The 19,368-nt window shown below is 41.7% G+C and overlaps 5 protein-coding genes across 8 annotated transcripts in view; 4 read left to right on the forward strand and 1 right to left on the reverse strand.

The window, feature by feature from the left end:
• si:ch211-286b5.5 (uncharacterized protein LOC100003596 homolog) overlaps positions 1–2,300 on the forward strand; it is a 4,561-nt gene extending 2,261 nt beyond the window's left edge. For both annotated transcript variants that reach the window (XM_046047106.1, XM_046047105.1), the window contains exon 3: positions 1,305–2,300. The gene's annotated coding sequence lies outside the window, so the exon portion shown is untranslated. The remainder of the gene's footprint in view (positions 1–1,304) is intronic.
• Positions 2,301–3,105: 805 nt separating this feature from the next.
• si:ch211-286b5.4 (afadin- and alpha-actinin-binding protein) lies at positions 3,106–6,748 on the forward strand. 3 transcript variants are annotated; one of them, XM_046047100.1, is made up of 13 exons: positions 3,106–3,197; positions 3,364–3,415; positions 3,503–3,612; positions 3,686–3,754; positions 3,840–3,963; positions 4,049–4,127; positions 4,207–4,327; positions 4,807–4,960; positions 5,060–5,163; positions 5,248–5,409; positions 5,704–5,821; positions 5,928–6,096; positions 6,585–6,748. In XM_046047100.1, the coding sequence occupies exons 2-13, from the start codon at positions 3,364–3,366 to the stop codon at positions 6,673–6,675; spliced, it is 1,353 nt and encodes a 450-aa protein (XP_045903056.1). In that variant the 5' UTR covers positions 3,106–3,197; the 3' UTR covers positions 6,676–6,748. The 3 variants fall into 3 exon arrangements, with proteins under 3 accessions (XP_045903056.1, XP_045903057.1, XP_045903055.1); XM_046047101.1 differs by lacking the exon at positions 3,106–3,197 and having other exon boundaries at positions 3,212–3,415; positions 6,530–6,748; XM_046047099.1 differs by lacking the exon at positions 3,106–3,197 and having other exon boundaries at positions 3,212–3,415.
• Positions 6,749–7,668: 920 nt separating this feature from the next.
• nanos3 (nanos homolog 3) lies at positions 7,669–9,104 on the forward strand. Its single transcript, XM_046047104.1, has one exon. It carries the CDS (start codon positions 7,726–7,728, stop codon positions 8,407–8,409), a length of 684 nt encoding a protein of 227 aa, XP_045903060.1. The 5' UTR covers positions 7,669–7,725; the 3' UTR covers positions 8,410–9,104.
• A 120-nt stretch (positions 9,105–9,224) lies between these two features.
• On the reverse strand, positions 9,225–15,645 carry LOC123969571. Its single transcript, XM_046047098.1, has 8 exons — positions 15,507–15,645; positions 15,261–15,303; positions 14,952–15,058; positions 14,088–14,872; positions 13,110–13,653; positions 12,193–12,332; positions 10,180–10,284; positions 9,225–9,495 (listed from the first exon to the last, which is right to left on the reverse strand). Exons 2-8 carry the CDS (start codon positions 15,292–15,294, stop codon positions 9,417–9,419), a joined length of 1,794 nt encoding a protein of 597 aa, XP_045903054.1. The 5' UTR covers positions 15,295–15,303; positions 15,507–15,645; the 3' UTR covers positions 9,225–9,416.
• A 66-nt stretch (positions 15,646–15,711) lies between these two features.
• LOC123969573 (coiled-coil and C2 domain-containing protein 1A-like) lies at positions 15,712–18,951 on the forward strand. Its single transcript, XM_046047102.1, has 9 exons — positions 15,712–15,908; positions 16,168–16,237; positions 16,348–16,489; positions 16,619–16,725; positions 17,070–17,315; positions 17,483–17,795; positions 18,499–18,608; positions 18,707–18,779; positions 18,862–18,951. Exons 2-9 carry the CDS (start codon positions 16,181–16,183, stop codon positions 18,876–18,878), a joined length of 1,065 nt encoding a protein of 354 aa, XP_045903058.1. The 5' UTR covers positions 15,712–15,908; positions 16,168–16,180; the 3' UTR covers positions 18,879–18,951.
• The last annotated feature ends 417 nt before the right edge of the window (positions 18,952–19,368 follow it).

Raw genomic sequence — 19,368 nt, forward strand, 5'->3', positions numbered from 1 at the left:
AAAGGTCTAATATGTCACATGTCGTGACTTTATTGAACCCTGCATACAGGTTTGGGGCTAGATTAATTAGCAAATTATTTTCTTGACTAACCGTTTTGTCTATTAACAGCATTTGACCATCACAGATTACCAATGTGACATCTCCAGATTGATTGTTTTGTCCAACTAACTGCCCACAACCTAAATATATTATATATTTACATGTAGTAAATATGATTTAAAATGAATAAATAGCCATAACCTGACAATGGAGAAGCTGGTACAAGCACATGTTCAACATTTTTGCTTGAAAAAACGACTCAAAAGATTAATAGACTATTAAAATAATAGCAGATTAAGTTTCCCTCAATGGAATAAGAATTGGATAATTGACAAATTGTTTCAGCTCCAATTATGTTGCTAATTTAGGCCGCTGGTTCTGTGCCTATTTATTTTATTGTGCTGTACTATGCTTTGACCTCTGCTATAATTTATTTATTAATATAGATGCTTGACCACCTTGTGAAGGCAAAAGCAAATTTACACCTGTTGTGGATAAATTCTAATCTAATATCTAATTATACTTTTATTACAAATACAACAATTAATCAATAAGTCAATCGACAGAAATTAATTGGCAACTATTTTAATAATCAACTAATTGTATACATAATTTGTCAAGCAAAAGTGCCAAACATTTGATTGTTCCAGCTTCTGTGAGTGTAGTGCTTTATCTTTTAGCAGTTATTAGTCTTATCACACATGACTACAGTTCAGTGGCTTGGTCAAGTGCCTCCATAATTTAGATGCAAATATACGGCTCAGAACAAAGCACCATTCTGTGCATTTTGTCAGTGTTTTTAAAACACACATGTTGGTGACTTGCATACAACTTTATCTTGACATGTCTGTTGTTATTCTACTTAAACATTTTAGAAATATTGTAAACCAGTCACCAAGTTGCTGGAAATCTTTCACAATTTTGTTCAGATTAACAAGATTACCATACTTGGCAAGCTGGTGTGGGTAAATCTAAATGACCATAACAATGAACAAAGTGCAGTGAAAAATGTACTGAGCCATGTTTTTCATAAAATTAAATATACAGTTAGGTAATATATCAGTGTCACTTAAGTGTGGTGTTATAAATAGTTGTGACACACGAGATCCTTAGCAAGCTGCTAAATGGAATTCAGCCGTCATTCATTTTATTATTTCCATTTTCCTATTGTGATGTGTACAAATGTCTTCAGAGAAAAGAGACCTATAAACATTGTATTTTTAATGTGTGATTAGTTTAAGTGTTTCTGTTTTTCTGTTCACAGCAGAGAGAACGGTGGTGGAGAATTTCTGAATTTATCCGTCGAAGGCTTTCTTCACTTGTACTTCATGTCGCTGTGTCCTCAACCAGCAGCTCTTCCTGGGATGATGCAACGTGGGACTGATTGGTTCGGGGGAGGGAACTTTTCCACTTGTTTGCCAAAACTAATGGTATCATAACTCCCATCTGTTACATTAAAGCAGGGCCAAACTCTACATGTTCAAAAACAACAGTTATTGACACTAACTTGACTAATGATTAAGCCGTTCTCGGTTTACCTAGTACTTAACATGTCCGGTCTCAGTTTCCTGACCTAATGGTTTCTGTCTCCAGTCAGTGAAATTCGGCCCATGTGATTGGCTACTGTGTGTGCAACTTCCTCATGTATTTTATGTAGCAGGTGGAGGGGAAAAAAAATCATTAACATTAATTTAAACCAGGTGCTGATATACTATACTATATTTCATATTGTGGCCAAAAGATGCACTGAAAGCTTTTGAGCTAAACTGATTGGTGTCTTAAACATTCATTGTATTTGTGGCAATGGTCAAGGTGTTACTACTACTCTGAAGTACAACATGGTACAGACTTTAATCAGTGCAGGGCATGTGATTGTCGTATAACCTTTTATCCAATCTTTTTTCTGTATATAATTTACAGCCTGCTAAGGTTGCTTTTAGCATGTATGTTCCTGTATTAAAAGAAAAAACACGCCAAGGCCTTAACACTATTTGGGTAATGCAACCTGGTAGCAAATTTAATGTATATCACTTTAGATACACAAATGGCCAAACAGCAGATGTTCATGTAAGTCAAAATTTCCAAATATTGTTTGTATGATATGAATCATGCTGTAGTGACTTGTTGCATTAATCGTTTTCCACACTGGAATCATATTCCAATCAACCAAAACTTTCACCACTGTTGGCCTGTATTTTTTTCTTAACTTAGCTACTGTGGGCAAACTTTTTAGAAATTAAATTACTTTTTCGGACACTTATGAATGGTGCATGTGATTTTTGTTTTTTTTTTGAATATCAATCATGAAAATAGCACTTTGTAATTGTTTGAGACTCTCCCATAAGCCTTCAGGTTTTTTTGCTACCAAAACGTGTGAACAGGTGAAAGGAGATGGTTCGTAGAGGTTGAAGCCTCTTTGTTTGATTTCAGTGTCAAGTCAGTGTAAGATTGTTCTGGTGTGTGAGTAAAAGCAGGAGGATATGCAAACCATGACATTTCCAAAAATATCATTTGACCAAAGTCAGCTGTGTCTGGTCATAGTAAAGTGAATGGGGTGGTTATTTAGCCCACCAGTGAACTGCTGGACTAAATTTATTTGGTCAAATAATGACTATGGTAGCATCTGACCATACTAGACAGGCAGCTCCATTAACTCTGCAAATTCATGAGTCACAGTGTGTCAGAATTAGGATTGTTTCATATTCAGACAGGGTCCTGATTTATTGATATTTGTAAGGGAAAGACTAAACATGTTGAGAAGACATTCAACACCATGCTCAAACTCACTTGAAAGGTAACACCCCATGCTGACGTGTTGTGAATTTTGGTACTGGAAACCGGTTCATGCTCCATAGAAGTTTAGAAAATGCTGAGGTAAAACTAAATTGGCTGATGTCTTGGGGATTATTCAATGTGTTCCTCCCATCATGGATATTTCTTTGAATTTGGCCCCCAATGCCTTCAGAAAGCACCTTTTATATAAAAAAAATAGTTAATACTTATAAACCGGTGCACATGTTAAAGTTTAGTTGGAAGCAGTTTGACTGCATAAATTTGAAATCCTGAAGCTTCCATCTTCTGGCACCATGGTCGGTGGTAATTAGCAGAAGTGCCATCACCTGGAAATAAAAGGTGGCATCTGTCAGAGGAAGCTCAGGTAAGGCACTTGAAACTGATGCATTGTCACTATAGTAATGTTAATGTTCAAAGAACGTATTATTCCCATAAGGTATCTGTACATAGTGCGTTGATCCTGTTGTGGTACAACTTTACATTTTTGGTAGAATGTCCCCTTGTTGCTAACATGTGAATATGGCACCCAGATGGCTTCCAGGTTTGGCCAGAGGAGAGTTACAAGATGCCCGGAGTACTCAGGTAATACCGTCACTTTTTATCTTTACATGAGCCAAAGGCTTCAGACCATGCACACTTGTAAAACAACCCCCCTTCCTTCCACTACAGATTCTTATCTCGTTAGGGATCAAAGCCCTAGCCCTCTGAATGAGCTCTCTCACTGCGCCTCCTGGTGGGCTGACAGGGAGGAGCACAAAGCGCAAGAAGACTCACTCAGGGTGGGTAAAAATATGAGCGAATGAAACACATTCGTGCTTGTTTAAAAAAAATTAAAAAAAAAATATCTTGTAGGAGCATCTAAAAGAAATGGATAACCACGTGGCCAGGCTTCAGGACATGCTGAGATGTGAACGGGCCAAAGTAAGTTGAACGCATGTGGTCTTTAGAGTATAACTATCAGAATACCTTCACACTATTCCCCTTTCTCAAAATCTTCCCTTGCCAGTGCTCTCGCCTGCAGTTGCGGAGTAACCAGCAAGAGGCTGAGCTCAAGCGTCGCGAGCAGCAGAGTAACCGGCTGAAGGAGCGACTGTCACAGCTGACTGACCGACACAGAGAAAAAGGACCCTGTGAGACAGAGTTTCTCACACCGCTGTTTGCTTAATATCATATTCACTAAAGGATACATTCACCATGTTGCCTTTGTCTATCCAGCCATAGAGGTGTTGAACCTTCCGCCTGGAGGTCGAGGCAAAAGAGAACAGCCGATCAAACCGCTCAGATCTACTGCAAAGTAAGTTGGCTCTTATCATCGCCTTCAAACGCGCACCCCGCCTCTTTCTAATCCTCACTGGCTCTCTTCCACCTTGTAGACGAGAGGAGGCGACACTACGTCTGATGCTGGAGCGCAGAGAAGCAGAGCTCCGAGAGGCGATGAAGCTGCGCCACAGCCTCACCACTTTACTCCACGCGCTCAGAGTCGACATGAAGCAGGTGAGGAAAAGAACAGAGCCTCTTAAGCTAAGTGCTGGTCAGTTACTAGCATTGGTCATTGGGTCACATAGACGTTTGTCAAACACTACAACATAACTTCTCAAAACGATTATTTTAAAAAGGATCCCCAAAACATGTATGTACTTGTTCTGGATCTTTCAAATGATCTTCCCCAGCAGATGCTGCTGCAGATTTGTTAAAGCATCTTGCCCAAAACAAGGACCATTTAGTGGAGCTACTATCAATCACTCCCCTCCAAGCATTTCCATAAATGCCCAACAACCCACTTCCTCTTCGTTGCTCTGGCATTCTGCACTCCAAACTTCTCTATTTTGTTTCCTCATCTCCTCCTTTCTCAATAGCATTATAAGGGGTTCCGTCGTGCACATCTCTGTTTATTAATAAATAATTTAAACAGATCTGTTGATGGTGTGGTCCTCTTTGATAGTGGAAGTGCATGTTCTTTGTGGCTTTTTAAGACTCTGTCGGATGTGGTCGATGTCCGTGGTGAGGCACAAACTGAAGAGAAGAGGCTGGATGAAGCCGAGGTAGCGCTTGGTGACCATGTAACAGGAGGTGTGGTTCAGAGCTGGAGGCAGGTGCAGCGGAGAATGGGTGACATCTTATCTGAAGGTAAACACAACAAGATTTAGGATTTCCAGGTTTGTTTTTCAGCTTTCATTTATTTTAATGATTGAGAAACACTAGTCTAATACAGTATCTTGATTGCAGGCCGCACTGGTGTTGGTACTGACCACGACAAGCTCCTGGCTCAACTTGAAACTGACCTGAAGGAGAGTCAGCAGCTTGTCCGATTGCAGCAGCAACTGCTGCAGGTGCAATTGTCTGTCACTCACTCACTCACTCACTTACTCATGCTGGTGTCAGACTGAAATACACTCCTTGGTTTCTGTCTGCAGGACAGCCTTACCTCACCTGTCCCCATTGAACTGGCTGATTCTTACTTTCTGGAAGAGTGGGAACGTCTTCAGGTGCGCTGGGCAGAACTTGAGCATCAGAAGCGGACTTTTGAAAGGGAGAGGCAGTCCTTCACCGATGCTGCCATCCGGCTAAGCCACGAGGTTGGAAGAAAATGAGGCAGGGACTGTTATCTGTATTTAAAAAAAAAAGTGCTGTGGGTCCCCACTGAATTAAAAGGTGTAATAGAGAAAATACAGAGTAAATTAAAAAGGTAAGGTTGGCGATTGCAGCAGCTATTATGAGGAAAAGATTGTCAGAGGTATTCACTGTCTGCGGGCGCCTTGTCCAAAGATCAGATCGTGCATTTACAGTAGTTTCCTCATACAGAAGAGCACAGCATTCTGACTTAAAAGACTGCTTGTGTCTCTGTAAATGTAATCTTTCTGTATCTACAGCGCCGTGATTTTGAGCGTCAGAAGTCCTCTCTCCTGAAGCAGCAGTATCTGTGTGACTCGCCTCTGTTTGGTAAAGGAGCACCGACAAGCAACAACAGAAGAGATAGCACTTCTCTCAGTGAGTATGCCGTTAAATTAAAGGGTGGAGGAGTGAGATGTTTTTTTTAATGAGGTGAAATGATTTCACCACAAGTCGTAAACACGTGCTGCGTATGTGACTCCAGATTTCTCAGGTCTGGGGCCCACCAGCATATCTGGCTGTCTTCCCATAACTCCATCTTCCACCAAGTCGGAGGCAGCTGCTGTTTCTGGATTACATCAAGGAAGAGTCAGCGTTCAAACCCCGAGCACTCCTGAGCTCTACTCTGCTCTCAATCTGTCATACAACTGCAGGTTAGTATGGTCCTACGTTCACAGCATTAACTGTGTACACAAAAAAGGGGGGGGGGATGAACCATGAACAAAAAACTTTGCCTGTGAAGATGCATTATTATCATAAATACAAAGTCTGCAATGTCAGTGCTTTGGATGAGTAAAATCTGACCTTGTGTGGCGCCGAGTCAGAATAAACAAACGCAACTACTACATTTTCAGTGGTTTTCTCCCTTTTTTTATTTTTTAAATGAAATTCTCTTCACAATAGGGGCAGCTAATGGTAATAAACAGGGGTCAGAAATGAAGGACATCAGAGATTATTGTTTTCAATATATGTAAAAGTTTGGCAGTTAAAGCAGGCATGCGAGTTTGACACAGTGATGTTAGAGTTTGACTCCATGTATGAAATGGCTGTTTTGCACTGTGATATATTCTGTTTGATCTTTAAAAGCTTACTTGGATTTTATGTTCTGCCCATTACCCCTGCCTGCCCGCCCACCCACCAGAGAAGTCGAGCCCCAGTCAGAGACATGGGATAGCCGAGCAGACGGGATGGTGGACACATCACAGGCTCCACACTTAGACTGGTCATTTTAATACAATTTGGATTGTGGTGATTAAACTATGTACCTTATTTTGAAGTAATCAATAAAGATGGATTATATTTTTACCCGACTTTTATTTTTTTTCCACTTGGAAAGCGTGCTGTTCGAATACGATTTCCTTTCTGTGGTAATCTGGCCTGGCCTTTTTATTGTGGCTAATTATGACTACTGTTTTTTACTGCATTTAGACCACTGGTGCCAACCTGCCCTCCATTCAGGACTTATACATGTCCACAGTCAGGAAACATCATTGCAGATCCATCTCACCCTGCACGTAACCAACTTCTCCCCTCTGCACTACACAGCACTGTTCACCAAAGCTAACTGACAGTTTTTAGCCACAGGCCATCCCTCTGAACAGTTAACTCCAGACACAGTGTCAGGGACAATCCCTGTACACTAACACTATGACTAACATCTACTTCACCTGTAAACTATTTATTCCTCATTGTTGTATTTCAGTTTGGTTTTTTTTTAAAACATCACTTAAAAATCCATGCATGAGGCTCATATTATATGGTGTATTTATCACATCAGTTTACCTCGTACTTTATTTATTACAGCATCCTTTGCACCCTGCTGCATTTCAATATTGTCTTGCTGTCTAAATGTTTGAGTGTAGTTTGTCTGTTCTTGCAGAGCTTATTGTCTTGTTGTTTTATGCTTGTTCTGTGCAGAGAGAAATGCAAAACCAGTCAAATTCCTCCTATGTGTACATATACCTTGACAATGAAAGTTATTCTGATTAAACCAATGATTTATGATAACCCAACTATTAGAAACAAAAACAATGAATTAAAAACGACGTGGCTTCTTGGTGTACAGTGTAGGCCATGCAACTGAGCATAAGGGGGCACAAAGGCATCATTCAACTTGTTTGATTGGAGTAAATTGAGAAGGTAACCGACTTGCACGCGCTGTCCATGCGCTAAAGCGATTGGCTGCTGGCACGCTGGGGAGTGTGCCACCACTTGTACTCAATTACCAATCAAAACTTTGTTCTCTCGTTTGACGCCTGCAGTGTTGCCCAGAAGGAGCTGCAATGAACGGCGTGTTGTGGGGACTTGATCATCGCTTGTCGAGCTTCATGGATCCGGACAGCAAAAGCTTCCAGCCATGGACAGACTACATGGGACTGTCGGACACAATCAGAGAGATCCTGGGTCGGAACTCCGCCACCGAGTCCTCTCTGCCAGTCTCCAATGCTCCGCACACAGACTGCGATGACCTGTGCGAGGCTCTGGTGGCTGTGCGCTTTGACACCTGTGGCGACCTCGGAGCAGCCTGTGCGCCAGATCTGGCTACTAAATCTACGCTGCCAAACCCTTTGGCTCATCAGCGTCCACCTGATGGTTTGCGGTACGCTTCAGATTCCCTAGGTGCTAATACACCAGACGGGGGGGATTTGAAGCTGGTCACAAGACCGACGGGCTCCCGGGGGCCAAAAGAGCGCACGAAGACCACTTGTTACAAAGCACCGGATCCGACGGTGTTGCCTCCATCACCTGAGCGCATGTTTTGCAGTTTCTGCAAGCACAACGGGGAGTCCGAAAAGGTGTACGGATCCCACTGGCTGAAAAGTCAGGCCGGGGATGTGTTGTGTCCCTATCTGCGGCAGTATGTGTGTCCTCTGTGCGGAGCCACGGGGACTAGAGCTCACACCAAGCGCTTCTGTCCAAAGGTGGACAGCGCGTACAGCTCCGTGTACGCCAAGTCCAGACGCTGAACCAACAGGTGGCGGGTAGCAAACAGACACAGAAGGCTGAATCCTCCTTTATTTTACTGAGTGTGGGTTTTATTTATTAGCATGCGTGTGTTTTTGCTTTTCTGTGGTTTGGTTTGTTTTTATTTGCATGCTTTGGTAGAGATTCTGTGTAACTTAGCCTTCTATAATGCTGATTGGAGTTATTTTCCAGCTGGTCTTTTTGTCGGCCTATCCTTCAAACAGCGTCCGTTTGGTGTTTTATTTTATTTTGTAGGTATACTTTCAATAATTACTGCCAGATATTATGTTTGGGAGGAGTTTAAAAAGAACAATGGAAAATGTATGTTTGTTTTACATATTTTATAACGTGGCCCTCTGATGTCCAGTTTCATATCTTCTGTCTATGCATTGAAGGATTCTAACATTATCAAACCTTTTATAAGAAGCACAGTCATCAGTAATAACTTCACTACAGCATGTAAACATCTAACCATTTCAGGATTTTAAATTTAAAAAAAAAAACAACAACAAACATGAGTGACTTGTTCTTGTTCTGAGGTGTAAATTCCTGCTCTTGAGGCATGTTAGTTTTATTTTTAATAATTTTGTTTATTGTACTTAAGCTCTTCTGACTTTGTGGAGAAAAAAAACTGCGAACATTTTTGTGTGTAAATACCCTTGTGTGCCAGAAGTTATAAATGTTTAAGTTGACAACATCTGTTTGTATTCTTTGAAATTATTTGACAGAATTAAAGAAAGCCATGTGGGGCAGATTTACCTCTGGATATTTCACAAATGAAAGACGATCCTTACAGAATAATACTCAGATTACTGACTTAATAAACAACACCCAGCTTTATTTGAAAAGAATCAGAACTACTGAGCCATTAAACGGAACATTTCAGTTGTCAATAATACAAGAAGAGTGAAGATAAGATTTAAAGTAAATTATTTAAAGGCTTTAACAATTACTCCCAAACCACTGAGGCAACTGTAAGATCAGGATGACAGGGACTTGAAACAAATCCTCAACGGATGGAGCCCCTTGAACTTTTACTGCTACGGCGCAGGTTCTCCATCTCTCTATGAGTAGCCATGACTTTGCGACTAGAAGAAAGAAGACAGAACAAATGCTGATTATCAGATTCCATAATTCTATTAACATCTTCACCGTCAGCTTTGTGTTTGACAACCTGTAGGACAGATTAAGGCAGGCTGAACATACTGAGTAAAATAAGTATACCCAGGTTTTATGGAAGTAAATTTGTAAAGTCATTATATTAAACTGTTTTTATCCCAAACTCTACTTTTAGACTGACATTTTTTCATAATTTTGTTGCTAGCAGCTCCTCAGATCATCCAAATGTCAGTCTTTCTGAAACATGCATAATTTTCTTCATGCAGATTTGTATTTTGTGCTTTAAATGTGCTGCTCTAAGGTGAGCAAGCTATATATTGGTTTCTTCTAAAGTCAGTGTGTCATGATTTGTTGCCTAGACTTTCTCTCAGCACATACATCCACATCAAAGCCTAAACCTCAGGGCTTGACCAGACAAGGTGCAGTGTCCCTCAGATGGCCCTGGCTAAAGCTGCCAAGCAGTCTACAGCTGACTACACACTCCAGCCAATTAGAGCACAGAGGTGGGTGTGAAGAGGATGCAACTGACCAATGGTGCTACAAGTCAAAAGTTCAACTGTGGGAGGTGGGAGGAGCAGGGGCTGGATGCAGAGGGAGGTTAGAAAAGAAGGAGACTACCGGATAAAATGAGAACAATAGAAACATTTACTAACTTCAGAGAGGATAGTTCTCTGATGAGCCCACAGATCAGGTCTGTAGCATCTTCATGACAGTCTGGGGTACCAAGATCGCCCTCTTTCTCCATCACCTCCTCCTCACTGAATGGGGAGAAAGTGAAAAGTTATATGGATATGGTGTTTAAGCTTGTAAAAAATCCTACATTTGAGTCTGTGAATTCCATAAGAGTACGGAAATGTGTAGCTATAGGAAAATGTCTGTCAAAAAAATTGATGTTTTGATGTCACAGTGTTCAGGAAATCCTGTAGTCTTCACTTTGAGACTTCATTCATTCATTAACTGCAAACTGCTTTATTCGGCGCAGGAGTTTTCCTTGTGTACTGTGGTCAGTGATTACATCCCACCTCAGAGCTGTGTTAGTGAGCAGTTACTACACATGGCTGACCAGATAACTAATGTAAATAAAAGGCTTGCAGGACATCACCAACTACAGGAGACCACCCCGCCACACTGTGGAGAAGCACCAAATGGCTGACGACATGAATGTGTCTTACTGTAGATTTGATAACCCCCCACCCCCCCACTCATCTGTGAAGAAGTGGGTCAGCTCTTTCAGAGATCATGAGGGCACCAGGGCCAGATAGAGTGTCACCATCCTGCCCGAAAATCTGTGCTGACCAGCTGGCCCCCATCTTCATGCAAATGTTCAACAGCTCACTGGAGCTGTGTGAAGTTCCCTCCTGCTTCAAACGCTCCACAATCATCCCGGTCCCCAAAAAACCCTCCACCACAGGAGCACCTACATAAAGGTGGTGGTCCTCTTGAGGGATATTGCAGGTCCCTTGCTGGACCCCTTGCAGTTTGCCTACCGGGTAAACAGGTCAGTCAATGGTGCAGTCAACATGGGACGGCATTACATCCTGCAACATGTTGACTCTGTTGCGACATACATGAGGATCCTGTTTATGGACCTCAGCTCACAGTTTAACACCATCATCCCGGACATCCTCCACAGCAAACTCACCCAGCTCACTGTGCCAGCCTCTACCTGTCAGTGAATCACAAACTTTAGGAAGAGCCCCTAACTCTGCCCCCCATCACCATACTCAACAGCCCTGTGTCTGCTGTGGAATCCTTCAGGTTTCTGGGATCCACTATATCCCAGGACCTAAACTGGGAGCCCAACACACCATCATCAAGAAGGCCCGGCAGAGGATGTACTTCCTGCGCCAGCTCAGGAAGCTCAACCTGCCTCAGGAACTGCTGATCCATTTCTACAACAACATTATTCAGTCTGTTCTCTGTTCATCCATCACTGTCTGGATCTGCCACCTAACAGGACCAGAGCAGACTACAACGGACAGCCAGGACAGCAGAAACAATCATTGGTGCAAATCATACCCTGCACACAACCTGTTCCAACTTCTCCCCTCTGCGCTACAGAACACTGAACTCTCAGTTTCTCTTTTAAAACATAAATATCATCACTCAAAACTGTATTTATCATATCCTCATGTACATAAAAATAGCTGCACAATTTTTTATTCCAGCATCCTTTGCACTATTGTCTTGCTGTCTACAAATGCTGTTGTTTTTGTTTATGTTTGTGTGTATCTGTACGTAATAGTTTGTCTGTTTTTGTTGAGCTTGTTGTCCTGAGTGTTTATGCTTGTTCTGTGTATGTACATTAAACACAGAGTAAAAGTAAAATTTGCATACGCATACCTGGCCAATAAAAGTTGGTGGTGTGATTGTTAAAATGTAATACTTTCCATTCCTTGTTTACAGTCGCTGGTGTCAAATGAGCTTCGACTTCTTTTTTTCCTTTCTTTTTTTTTTTTTTTTACAACCTGTCAGTCAGTAAGTTGTTTGGAAGAGGACACTATTGGGTTTCCAGAGCCTTAAATAAACTGAACTTGAGCTTGTTTACACTGGGTGTTTATCTGAAGAGCCAGTCTACAGAGGCTCACTTGCTTTCCTGACCTTCCCTTTCTCTACACTCCTGTCAGGATTATATTGGGATTTAACCATCTTCGCTCCTTTCTTACATCAGAGCAATGGCGTTCAACTGTGAGTCCGACACATAATCCAAGTACCCAGATCCAAACAGGTCAGTGGTGTCCCTGGCCTGAGGGGGCTCAGTGTTCACAGTTGAGGGACCAGCACAAGGTTCATCATCTGGATTATGCTGCAAAAAAACAAAAAGAAATCAACCATTTCTGTAAAGTTACAAGGTAGACAGAAAAATAAATTTCAGGATATATCAATTTAGCAAATGTTTGTTTTGGCGTATTTTTCAGTATACTTGTAACTTATATTCATGTAACAGGTGACTGTCAGATGTCAATTAAAGTGTACGCACAGCTAGTTAAGTATTCAGCTTAAAATGAGTTATCTGAATAGCTGCATTTGTAATTATGATTTACAGTACGACAGCACCTAAACAGTTGTTTTCATCATTCAGTCAATTTATTTAAAATGAATGGTTTAGTCGAAAAACGGCCATTGCCAGTTCAGAGAATTAAAGTTAACATCAGTCGTTTTGTTCAACCAAAAGTCCAAAACACAAAGATATTCAATTAACGATGATATGAAACAGCAGCAAAATCTTCACATTTGAGAAGCAGGAACCAGCAAATATTTGGTATTTTCTCTTGATAAATGACTTCAACGACTATTCAATCATGTTCATGATAAACTGTCTGTTGATCACTTAATTGATGTATTGTTTCAGCACTAATTTATAGTACATCTCTTGCAGGTGCATTAGTCAGAAACACTGCGCAGTTATGTGTTGCGGCAGATGGACGACAGAAAAACTGCATTAATGAAGAAAATACTGACTGAAACTCAGTTGAAGACATTTTTGACAACAGTCTCAACAAAAACTTGACATTAAGAGCTTCACTAAACTGGTATTTTGGAAGTTTGTACCCTCCCCATCTTTTAACTACTGGTCACTCACACTGTCGTTCCTCTCAGAGCCACTGGGCGTCACTGCAGCCCCGCAGAGCTCCACAGAGCCACAGTTAAATCTCGCTGACCGGTAGTCTGTGGATGAAGCGCCTGCTTCCGCTCCGTCAGCATCCCCAGCATCACGAGTCAACTCTTTCTTCTTCTCATCTCTTGTCCTGGTCACAGTCTTTAACTGCAGAAGGGCAGTCTCGATTGCATCCAGGTTCTTAGTCTCCTCATTTTGAGTTGATTTGGAGTATAGAGCAGTGGCAGGACTTTGGACGACTACCTCTGGCCCATCTTGCCCTTCTTTCACTTGTTGATGAGCTCTTTGAGGCATAATCTCCGCTGTATGTTCCTCGAGTTCCTGCTGCTCCTGATTCCCCCAAATCTCCTCCTCAGCAGGTGGATCTGACTTTGTGTCACCAGGTTGTTCTAGACCACACGCGATGCCTCCTTCAGCCTCACATCTCTTTCCCTTTGAGCAGCATTGATCACACACAGTACTGGTCCCATCTGAGGTAGTGACAACAATGCGGACTTCAGTTTCTGCCCTGTGTGTTAACAAACAATGTTATCGTCAAGGAGGGAAATAACAACTCACAATAACCATCTTTATTGATTGTAAATATTGATTGCAAATATAAAAGTGACGCCTCTAACAAGAGATGCCCCAACTACAAAAACCATCAGAAAGAATAAAAACACAATAAAGCCAAATAACTTGTTTCCATTGTGGTCTTTTTTGATTGTTTTTGTATGTTTGAACCTTTGAAATGTTTTGAGTGACTTCACATATTACACAACAGTTAAAATGCATCCACAATAGAGTACAAATGTTGTTGACTTATAATAAAACTTGAGAAGCACATGACAAAACTCTTTCCACCTCTGGTAGATGTCATGAAAATGCCCAAATGAAACTTAAAATCTAAAAATCTAAAGATATTTATCATCTAGTTTAGATTCCTTACTACATTATTCTAACCTGTCATCCCCTTCACAGTGGCTGGACACAAGGTTTATCTTGGCCTCGGTCTGCTCTGTGGCATTGCCTACTGGGATGGATAGTGAGGATGGTAAATCTTCCTGAGCCACAAGGTCAGCTGTGTTTTTACAAATCTGCTTCTCAACCCGCTCCGATCCGTTCTGCCCGTTTTCGCGCTTCTGTGTCTGTAGAAAGTGACACCGTTCCTTCTCTGTCAGACCACACATCCCCATCCTTCGCTTCTTTTTGGCCGGTAGCCCCGCTGGTGCCTCCTTTTTAATTTTTTCTTTCACATCAGCCATGTATACATCGCTGGCTTCTTGGTTTCTCTCCAACTTGCACTGATAATTCTCCTTTGCACCCAGTTGTTCATCTGAAGATGTTGCACAGGATCCAACATCTTCTTCAGAAGTTGGTAAGAAGACTTGGACATGATCGCTGCATGTTTCAGATGATGGCCTGCTACCATCCTCTTCAGTTATTTCCTCATTGTTCTTATTGGCATCAGTATCAGTGTGTGCTCCAAAGCCCTCCAGCTGAGAGTCATTGTTTGGATTGGTGACTATAGTCTCTTCTTGTCCCGCAAAATCTTTAACCGTCTCATCTTTTAAGTAAACGTTTTTTGCTTCTGCATGTTTTTCTTCTATGGCAGGACCTTGTTTGGTGAGACAGGACTGTTCTGCAGCCTGATGCTGTTGAGGTGAAATCAGAGTAGATTCCTGCAGAGAGGACTGGTGGCCCTGGAGCACTGTGGCATCAGCTGCTGGATTATTTCCTTCAGTGTCCTGAAATAAATAAATAAAAGGACTTGTCAGCAATTTGGTACGATGTAAAAGTAGGTTCTGTTTCAATCACCTAAATTACCTGGTGATGGAGAGCAGCCTGAATATCCTCAGTCTTGGAAATGTCATCACTTGGATGTTCCCTCTTCCTTGACCTGAGTGATCGAGGCTGGGGTGGAGCTGAGCTGACTTCACACATAAGGACCAACTCAAGTAATCAACAATTACTGTAGCTGATTAACACTTAAAAGGAGTGTATCAACGATAAAGTGAAGCAGCAGTATATCACTTGACATTTAGTTTCAGAACATCAAATAATCATATATTATTTCTGTTCAACAGCAGCACATCAAAGATAGTCCATATTATGGGGCAATAGCTTCTCCTTTACCACTGCTGTTGATCTTAGCTTTTCCTTTTGCCATCTCCTCTTCCTACAGAATAAAAAAGAAAGAAAGTTGAATTACATGACAACATAGTAGTACATGTTAAAAGTAAATCCTACACAACTACAACAGATAATTCCCATTGTTATCTTGGTGATTAGCTTTTAGCCAACAATAGTTTTTGAATTCTCCCCCCTCAAAACAGTAAATGTAATCAGGCAGCTAGCTAACACAAATCAAGTTACACTAACCGAATGAAGAAAGTACAAGGTATGCCTTGGGTACTGAGTGTACTTGCTGAAGGTCAAATACCCAATATTTGCTGATTTTGTCCCTGTAACAGTAAACTGAGATATTGTCGAGTCATGCTTTTTCCCACGCTCATGCGACCACCCACCTCAGCCGGGGACGTCGGGGTTTTACGTCAGTAATGGGCGTGTGTCGTCTAGCCGTAAAGCGCTATGCGCGTTGCCACCGGAGACGCAATGTAGGAAGTAAATTCCACAGCCTGCCGTCGTTGTTGTTTTGATAGCTCGAATAGTTAAACGTGTTAAAATACACCTGCCTGCGTGTTTATGTTCAGTATTTTCTCCTGTTGTTTCTGAGCAGTTTTCGACTTGGATAACCGACCCGACACTAACATCACCGACACGGTAAAGAGCTCCCCTGTAACTTAAATTCATTAGCAAGCTGGCTAACGTTATGTATAAATTCAACTGTATTTGGTGCTACCTGTTAGTTACCATGAACACAGAAACAGTTTGAACGATTACACAAAATGGCACAAGGTGGCTGTTATGGAAGTCAGTGTCGACAGGTGCACTGGTAGTGGATACTCTCAGTTATCGACACGTTCATCACCTTCCTGTTTATTTTTATTGGCACAACTAACTGAATGGTTGAAAGTTTCAGGTACTGACAGTCCATGAGTCGCGGTCGGAACCCCCCTCCCCGGGGTCAAGGGGCAGCCCGAGCCAAACAGGTAAGGACCGTCATGTCTGACAATGAGCTGCGTGGATTGTGTCTATTGTTAATATGTCAACAACAGGTATGATTCAGCAGATCTCTCCCTTCTTTCCTTCTGTGCCACAGATGGGGCTGCTCCTTGACCTGTCCCCGGACGGAGGGATGAACGATGAAGGGAATGATGAAGACCTGGAGGCAGAGCTGCTGAATCTGGTGGGAGGAGGTGGGGCAGGAGGGAGATCACAAGGGAAGAAAGGTGATGGCAGAGGTGAGAGAGTAATTTCTTACCTTGATCTAATTCGCAGACATCTAACATCTTTCTGTCTCATCCACATGCTCGTGCGTACATGTTGATATATGATTCAGTGCTGCTTGTGTTGTGTCTCTCCATGTTCAGCTCCTGTCGCCATGGCTGAAATAGAGCGAATGGCAGCTCTTTGTATGAAAGACCTGGATGATGATGAGGAATTGGGGGATGAAGATTTGGATGATGATGATCTGCTGGTAACACACTCTCACAGTTTTTATATATTGACAGAAACAGTATTTGGAACTATTTTGATACTATGTTAATGCTGTCAGTCATTTTTCCAAGCAAAAATACCAACCATTGGTAGGTCCCAGCTTCTCCAATGCGCTAAATTGGCTGCTTTACTTCATATTTGAACTGCATATCCTCTGGTTTTGGGCATCTTGGTTGAACAAAACAAGCTATTTCACATAAAAGATAATAAAATATAGTTGTTAGTTGGCTTCCTAATCCATTTAATTCCACTTATAATATAATGGTGAAGCTTAGCTGTTGAATAGCTTTAAATGTCTGGATTTTCCTCTGTCTTTGTACATAGGCAGAACTGAATGAGGTGTTAGAGGATGATGACGAACAAACTCCTGCTCCCACCCCTCCTGCCGTCACGCAAACTGCTCCCAAAGTGAGCGTCACATCCCGCTCTACTCCTCATGCTGCTCCCAGTGGTGCAACTGGGATGGAGTCCTGCTTATTGGAGCGCATCGATATGTACAAGACAGCCATTTCCAATGCCAAGGCTGTGGGGGAGACCAGCAAAGTTCGAAGATATGACCGTGGGTTAAAGGTAAAATGGAGAGAAGAAAAAGAGGAAACATCTCGTATGACCTCCAAAACAAATTGATTCTCATACTGTGCCTTCATTCAAATCTTTTGAATTGTGATTTGAAGTTTGTCTTTAGTTAGTCTGTAATGTTGAAAACAAAAGTTTATGATTTTTCCCTTCAACCTTAGACAATGCAGTCCATGTTGGCATCTGTCAGGAAAGGAAAACCCGTCAATGAGGAGGAGATCCCACCTCCTGTTGCTCTTGGGGGAAAGCCCAACGCCACAGCCGAGTCCGAGCCTATCAAGGAACGAGAGCTGGCAGAGCCCACGCTGATTCCTTCTCCCACAAATCAAAAACCTCTAAGGGAGGCTGCGCCAACAGCTCCTAATACGAAGCTGCACCTTCTGACCCCGCCCCAAAAGCCTGCTGCTGCCATCACCCCAGGAACACCTGCCATATCACCCCTCACCCCCAGCCAGCCTGACGCACAGCACTCCGGTAAACACACACTAACGTCCATAGAGTACTCTGTGGTCGTCTCTCTAACTCACCACTTCTACTCTGTCCTGTGTACTGGATGTATAAGAGTAAAGATGTGCTGCAATTCTTCCACACACAATTCATCGACTCATTCTTCCAGTCGTAAATGTCATTAGATTAGCACAGCCACTCAAGGGGATTCAATGATTATTGGTCGTCTTATTTATTTCAATTGGACAAAACTGCTGAAATGATTAGTTGATTGATGGATTAGTAGATTGATGATTTATGTAATCCTAATGTCAAACTTAATATCTTTGTTTCTACTAGTAAATAGTCTGTTGATGTGTCCATCCAGCACGTTTTAGCTCTGGGCTTTCTCTTCTCACAGTAAATATAGTGTATATTTACTGTATGTTGATGCTGTTCAAGGGTTACTTACTTTTCTTCATTAACCGCTCATCAGATCATTTTAAGACTTTGCTTTTCGCTTTGGTAATTAGCGGTGGGGAAATGTATTTTACATTAAATGATCAAATGTATTCATTACATAACTAAATCAAATCAAGAAAAACCTACTACTTAATCAGTATTCCTCATTTGTTGCTTCTCACAGACGCAGTCGCTCACAAATGCCCCCAGAATGTCACTGTCATCCTCCTGAACTTTTAAACCAACTTCTTTTTACACAAACACACATGTATGCCTTCCTTCCATTCAGAGCTGAAACAGGCAGTGTTGTCCAGACAGAGGGAGTATAAGATGGCCGCCATAAATGCAAAACAGAGGGGTGACGTTGACAAGGCCAAACAGCACTACCTCGTGTCCAAGGTGACAGAACCAATGTCAATGTTTATCTAAGTAAATCTATATGTGTGCGTAAGTTTAGAAAAATCAACCCTAATAGAGTTGACCTGTCTTCATTGCAGAAACTGGACTTGCTGGTGGAGGCCCTGGACAGAGATGAACCAGTAGACCTGAGCTCACTACCTCCCCCTCCTGGTCAGTGTAACCACTTTTAAAGAATTACTTTACCGAAAGGTTTGAACTTTTGTCTCAATTACTTACTCGGATTTCTTCACAGAAAAGTTTTTAGTCTGATTTCTTCACGGAGAATGGAGCTCCCAACAGTGGTGTCAGTTTTCTTATACAATAAGTTTGATTAAAGACCAAAAAAACAAACATTTTGCTTCATTTCAAAGAAGACATTAAAGTCCTTAAATGCTATCAAGCTACTCTGTCACAATGTAATCCTGTTTTTGGGTCTCCAGTTGTATGCATCACTCAAATTCACATTAATCACGAAAATGATATTCTTTCATTCTCCTTATTTTCCCTTCAGTGTAGTCGCTTCTTGCTGATCATCTTTAACCCTTTTATGTGCTGCACTACTCGTTTACCTTTTTGATACTGTTGACCACTGAATTTTACTAAACAAATGACATTTTCTTGGTTTGGAAGTTTATGCTCAACCTGGTTTCATGCATATGCTGATCTGTACTGATAGTCTCACATCAACCTCCATTTGAATATTTGAATTTGAATAATAATAAGTGCGTACCGAGTGCTGATGAGATGAAATATGTTTTAT

This window comes from Micropterus dolomieu, linkage group LG04, assembly GCF_021292245.1.
Source record: "Micropterus dolomieu isolate WLL.071019.BEF.003 ecotype Adirondacks linkage group LG04, ASM2129224v1, whole genome shotgun sequence".
NCBI classification, from domain to species: domain Eukaryota; kingdom Metazoa; phylum Chordata; class Actinopteri; order Centrarchiformes; family Centrarchidae; genus Micropterus; species Micropterus dolomieu.

Excerpts from the sequence above, each read along its gene's own strand:
- si:ch211-286b5.4 (XM_046047100.1), top strand. The coding sequence starts at position 3,364 with ATGGCTTCCAGGTTTGGCCAGAGGAGAGTTACAAGATGCCCGGAGTAC. Across the intron at positions 3,964-4,048 it reads ACACAGAGAAAAAGGACCCT|CCATAGAGGTGTTGAACCTT; the intron begins GTGAGACAGAGT and ends TTGTCTATCCAG. Across the intron at positions 5,410-5,703 it reads CCATCCGGCTAAGCCACGAG|CGCCGTGATTTTGAGCGTCA; the intron begins GTTGGAAGAAAA and ends CTGTATCTACAG.
- nanos3 (XM_046047104.1), top strand. The coding sequence starts at position 7,726 with ATGAACGGCGTGTTGTGGGGACTTGATCATCGCTTGTCGAGCTTCATG.
- LOC123969571 (XM_046047098.1), bottom strand. The coding sequence starts at position 15,294 with ATGGCAAAAGGAAAAGCTAAGATCAACAGCAGTG. Across the intron at positions 14,873-14,951 it reads AGGCTGCTCTCCATCACCAG|GACACTGAAGGAAATAATCC; the intron begins GTAATTTAGGTG and ends TATTTATTTCAG. Across the intron at positions 13,654-14,087 it reads CACTGTGAAGGGGATGACAG|GGCAGAAACTGAAGTCCGCA; the intron begins GTTAGAATAATG and ends GTTAACACACAG.
- LOC123969573 (XM_046047102.1), top strand. The coding sequence starts at position 16,181 with ATGAGTCGCGGTCGGAACCCCCCTCCCCGGGGTCAAGGGGCAGCCCGA. Across the intron at positions 16,490-16,618 it reads GAAGAAAGGTGATGGCAGAG|CTCCTGTCGCCATGGCTGAA; the intron begins GTGAGAGAGTAA and ends CTCCATGTTCAG. Across the intron at positions 17,316-17,482 it reads GATATGACCGTGGGTTAAAG|ACAATGCAGTCCATGTTGGC; the intron begins GTAAAATGGAGA and ends CTTCAACCTTAG.